The 5488-nt window shown below is 35.3% G+C and overlaps 1 protein-coding gene across 1 annotated transcript; it reads left to right on the top strand.

The window, feature by feature from the left end:
- The first annotated feature begins 391 nt into the window (after positions 1 to 391).
- LOC145075289 (uncharacterized) lies at positions 392 to 808 on the top strand. Its single transcript, XM_079021583.1, has one exon. It carries the CDS (start codon positions 392 to 394, stop codon positions 806 to 808), a length of 417 nt encoding a protein of 138 aa, XP_078877709.1.
- Positions 809 to 5488: the final 4680 nt, after the last annotated feature.

The following is a 5488-nucleotide window of genomic DNA, read 5'->3' as shown; positions in this document are numbered from 1 at the left end:
TCCAGGACATAATAGGAGGCTACGACGGGTGTTCAAGGGAGCAGTTGGTGCACTTGATGGCACTTTGATACATGCTATTGTCCCTACAAACAAACGGGATTTATATAGAAGTAGGGGAAAAGGCGATTGTTACCAAAACGCATTGGCAATATGTGACTTCAACATGATGTTTACGTTTGTTGTGGCCGGTTGGGAAGGGATAGCACACAATTCTAGAATTTTATTAGAAGCATTAGCAAATCCACATGCACCATTCCTGCTTCCACCACCAGGTAAATTTATGGTTATTTAAATAGTTTTATCTTAGCTTGAAGAATAAATAAATTTTTTTTTGTTTTTTACAGATAAATATTATCTTAGTGATGCCGCCTAGGCAAACATTCGAGGTTTTATGGCACCGTACCGTAATGTGAGGTATTGGCTTGGAGATTTCTGTCGAAGACTTGCATTAAAGAATAAAGAAAAATTTAACCATGCACACGCAAAACTTCGGAATGTCATTGAGCGGGCTTTTGGTGTCTTGAAAGCACGATTCCCTATATTAAAGAGGATGGCACCATTCTCGTTGGTTACACAACGAAACATCACCCTAGCATGTTTTGCGCTTCATAATTTTATAAGAAGAGAGGGGCTACCTGATGAGTTTTTTGCACGATATGATGAACCAAATGTCCCGGTTCGGAATAACAATGCAGTCGTTGATAATGATGAAGATGAGAATCCAACACATGGTACTGCAGCGGACCGTGAATATATGACCCAGTTACAGGATGAAATTGCCGAACAATTGATGCAAAATATGGAATGAAAATTATTAAAGTCTGGTTCTATGAATTTTATTTAAAAATGTTATTATAAGACTAATTTGGTTGTTTGAATTTTATTTAATGTTTTAAGACTATTATTATTAAATTTTTGGTATTAAAATATATCTTCAGTTTATTAAATTACTTTATTTTAAAAATTTTAATATATGCAGCAGTCTACAGATGTTAAAAAAACAAACATGCTTCTCATTACAGTCTGCAGCACTTTGGTCCACCTCTTCTGCTGCAGAGGGCTGCAGAGGTGGTCCGCAGACTTTAGACAGTTTCACTTCGGAAAAACAAACAGCACCTAAATGTATATCGGTAACAAAATTGTGTTGAACATGAACATATGAAGGACCTCTCGAGATCCATGAAAGAGCTACTCAATGAAATGCGTCAATCTATTGAGAAGATGATACACCGATCTCAGGAATCTCAAGGAAAGCAACACCAACAACAACACCAACAGGATGCTAAATCGGAGTTGTGCCATTGACATCGGGAACCCTAGGGCACCATTATGGTTGTTGGACTTCAATGGGGAAGACGCCACCTATTTGGTTGCCGGAAACCTCTGCACGCTGCTCTCGGTTCTGGAAAAAGTAAATCTCCTCAATCTTATTTTAGTTTTAGATCAAATCATATCTTTAACCTGTTGTCGATGAAAATGGAATTTCTTTTACATATGACAATGGAATTTGTTGATATAAATCATGAAAATATGTAATGGATTCAATTCAAAATTTGAGATATCTTGACCGGCTTAAGTCTCTATTTTCAGTTGCTAATATTTTACTCTGGCGACAAAAGAAAATGTCTGGTGCCATTTTGGTCTCTGCAATTGTCATATGGCTTCTCTTTGTGAGGATAGGTTATCATCTTGTTCAATTTTTTGTCACTTTCTAATACTTGCTCTTGTGATATTGGTCATGTGGTCTAATCTTTCTTCCTTCGTTAACAAGTGAGTAGCTATTTTATAATCAAGTACAAAAATCTTGTATATGAATATATGAATGCTTTTTCTTTTAATAGGTCTCCTGTAAACTTCCCTGACATTAGATTGTCACAAGAATTGTGTGATTGTGTTGCTCTCTTGCTGAAAGATCAAATCAATCAGGGGTGCTTATACTTGAGGCAAATGACTATAGGGAAGTATCTAAAGATATTTATGAGTGTAGGTATCTATCTACCCACTTTTGAGGCTTCTTATCATTAACATGGATGAATTTTATGCTACTTTTAACTACAAAAACCACTTGTGGGCATGCAGGTCATTTTTACCTTATGGATTGTCTCTGTCACTGTGTGATTGTGTTGCTCTCTTGCTGAAAGATCAGATCAAATCAGCTCTTGATTCTGTCGCATTTTGATTAATTTGATAAGAAGATTGGCTCCGATTCAAATTATGGATTTCAAAAACTTGTGCTTTATATTAACATCTAATTCTCCATTATTGCAGCTTAATCGAGAGCTTGATACAGGAACTGGGCATCCAATTTTCTTGTATGCGTCTATTAAATATTCCTATCCTAATTTATGTTACAATTTCTACCCTTAAATGTTTCAACAGGTGATGATTGATATATGTTTTTCCAATACAATATTTCTTTAGTTAGTCAAGCCACATCTTTTCATTCTTTTTTTTTTGTACTTTTGACAGCTTTAGGGAATTAGCTGCTAGTCTCGCTTTATCAGAACTGAGAACAGCTTAAGAACTTGAAGCTGCAGCAAGGGCAAAAGGGGAATTCAAGAATCAAGAAAGTGAGGGTGAGATTTCTTATTTTTTAGAAATTTTCTAACAGGGGCAAATTTGTCATTTAAGACAGTTGATGTATTGAGATTTCTTGATAAGGAATTATTCAAATTAACTAAACAGTTTTTTCATTCCATCATACCAAACAGGCAAATAAATTGGTTTTGAAGTTGATAACTAAATATAGTCTCAGATTTCTTGATTTTGTATATATAAATGTGTATGTATGTATGCATGTAGTGAAAATTTAATGGAAGCCTTTTTTTGTGTGTTGAAGGAGGCATTGTGAGCAATACGTTGAGACCCCCTATTCCAAGGGATTGTGATGGGGAATGGAGAAGACTAATGGAGCATTGTTGGGCACCAAGCCCCATGCTCAGGCCATCTTTCATTGAAATAACCACCCACGTTCTTATTTCATTTCAAAATCTGTTGAAGATCCCATCTCAACAACAAAACAGGAAAGTAATGATAACCAACACAATCAGATACTTAAATCTAGCCATGAAACCAACAGTGAGGTGATCAATGACAAATAAGCAGCAACAGAAAGCATATCACAGTTAAAAACTAACCATACTGCTGATGTCTATGCTCAACCTCCTCCTCCTAATGAAAATGACATAGTTATTGACGTGAAGGATCAATTTCTGTCTGTTACATTCAGAAGATCACAAAATGGAGCAGGATTAAGCTTCAGCATAGCAAACCATGAACCTCAACACTGGTCTTTTTTCCAGAAATTGGCTGCTGCTGATCAGGATCAACTTGCTGGACCTCCAAAAGCTTCAAACACTTTTCTTCAAGATGATGATCCATCTCAGCCTCAGGTCAAACTAAGTCAAACTCAAAGTATGCAGTTTCTTAAAAACATGCCTTTTGCTGATGTAGTTTTTTTATTTGCTCAATTTGATGCTTGTAGGAAGAGATATGGAACGTTAGCAATGAGGAACAATCATACCATTGCCTTTAGCAATGAGGAACAAAGTTCACTGAATTCAAAGTTCCAGGAGGCAATAGAGGCAGATAAAATGGTTGGTGAACTTGAAAAATAGATACTTGAAGCTAGACAAAAGACCGAGTTTTATAGAAACAAGATGCAAGAAATTGTAAGCTCTCTCTTTTCATAGTGTTTTAACTTTTGATCTTTTAAAAAATTGTTATATCATCTTAATTTTCTGTTCTTTAATGTTTGGTTTTGTACAAGAGCAAGTTGGTAAGAGTCCCATATCTACCCTTTTTGCCTAAATTGAAAGTTTGCACAACAGGTTTCCATGATGGTCTGAAAGTGGTATTAAGTATTTACATTCTTATTATATTATACCCCTCACATTTTCCCAAATTACCCCTTCCTCTACAATGTTTTTTTTGTTTCTGTCTATTTTGTGCATCAGGTAAAGTTGATGGAAGAAAGGAATATGAAGCCACTTGATTCAAATCATGCAGCATTATCAGCAAGATGCAGTAAAGACTTGGAGTTGAATTTGGCTAAGTCATTATTGAATGAGATGGGCCAATGTACAACTGCTTATCCATATAATCAGCTGCTTAAAGCATTAGTCTTAAAGAATTATGAAAGGCAAGATGCAACTTTACTTAGTTGGAATTTGATGTACATAGTAGATTAGATGCAAATTTATATATTGTAAGAAATATAATTGTATGACATTAAATTTTATGCAATGGATTGTATTTTTTGTATATGGTATTTTATTTCTATTATGAGACATTAAATGCAAATTTAATTTAAAAACTAGTAAATCTATAAAATAATTTTTTTTTTAAATTTAAAATTACGATACGCAAAAATGTGTGTCATCTTCATTTATGACATGGCCTTTCTTGATAGCGGCTTTAATGATACGCATTGCATGTCATAAATGTGCGTTGTAAATGCGCGTCGTCTATAGAGGACGCGCAAAAGCGCGTCATCTCTCGTTATGAAAACACCTTCCTTGACGCGCATTTGCACGTCGTCTGAGTGTTTTACGACACGCAATGAGCGTCATAAAAGGCTGTTTTTGTAGTAGTGTGATCGATGATTCTTTGAAGACCCAAATGTTTAGTTGAGCCAATATACGTTATAATTAATTTGTGGCCTCCCTTATTCTATTGAAATCATGGGACAAATACACAATCTCGCTTAGTTTGAGGGACGCAATCAGTTTAGCATCGTGTACTTGAAATGTATCCAGGATACTTTAACCAATAAAGGTTGAAGTTGAGCGCCCCTGCTTAAGCATGTAGGGTTTTGAGTGGAAAAAAGTGAGTGACATGTGAAAAAAAAAGAGAGAGAGATTTACAAGAAATGTTTGAAGAATTCTGGAGCAATCAAAGTAAATATAAAAAGATCAAAATTCTACAGAAAAAAATAGTGAAGATACCAAAAATCAAAGAAGGTGGTGAATTCAAAGAAATCAAGATCAAATTATCAAAGAAGTGAAGAAGTCCAAAGAGCTCCATAGTGGCATCGAAAAAAGTTGTAATTTTTTCTAGATTATGTATGCTTGGGTTGCTTGACCAAAAATACCTTGAGGTTAGGAAGTTTTTTTGCGGATGGATTCAGAGGGATGCATAAAATGAGAGTTGTTCAAAAGAAGTGGGCGAGTGTTTATGAGGATTGTGAGTATTTAGAGTATGGGGGTTTCCTTAGTAAACATTTTAGACACAAATGCATGCGTTGCGGTCCTAACATAATGGCTGGGTTTGATTGGGATTGTCGTATGTGATATTGGTGTGCTAAAATTCAGTTTTGCTTGGGGGCAAGCAAAAGTCAAGTGTGGGGTATTTTGATATGTGTGACATCCCCAAAATCATGGCCAGAAAAGACCGATTTTGTTTATGCTTTATAAAGATCAGAGCACTTCATTTAATAAAAAGGTTGCAGAATTTGTTCCCAGAAAAACATGGTAAATACGTTATTAAA

This window comes from Lactuca serriola, chromosome 9 (assembly GCF_051521515.1).
Source record: "Lactuca serriola cultivar US96UC23 chromosome 9, Lser_US96UC23_V15, whole genome shotgun sequence".
NCBI classification, from domain to species: Eukaryota; Viridiplantae; Streptophyta; class Magnoliopsida; order Asterales; family Asteraceae; genus Lactuca; species Lactuca serriola.
The sequence above is the reverse complement of the archived record's forward strand: the minus strand, read 5'-3'. Positions and strand labels throughout refer to the sequence as shown.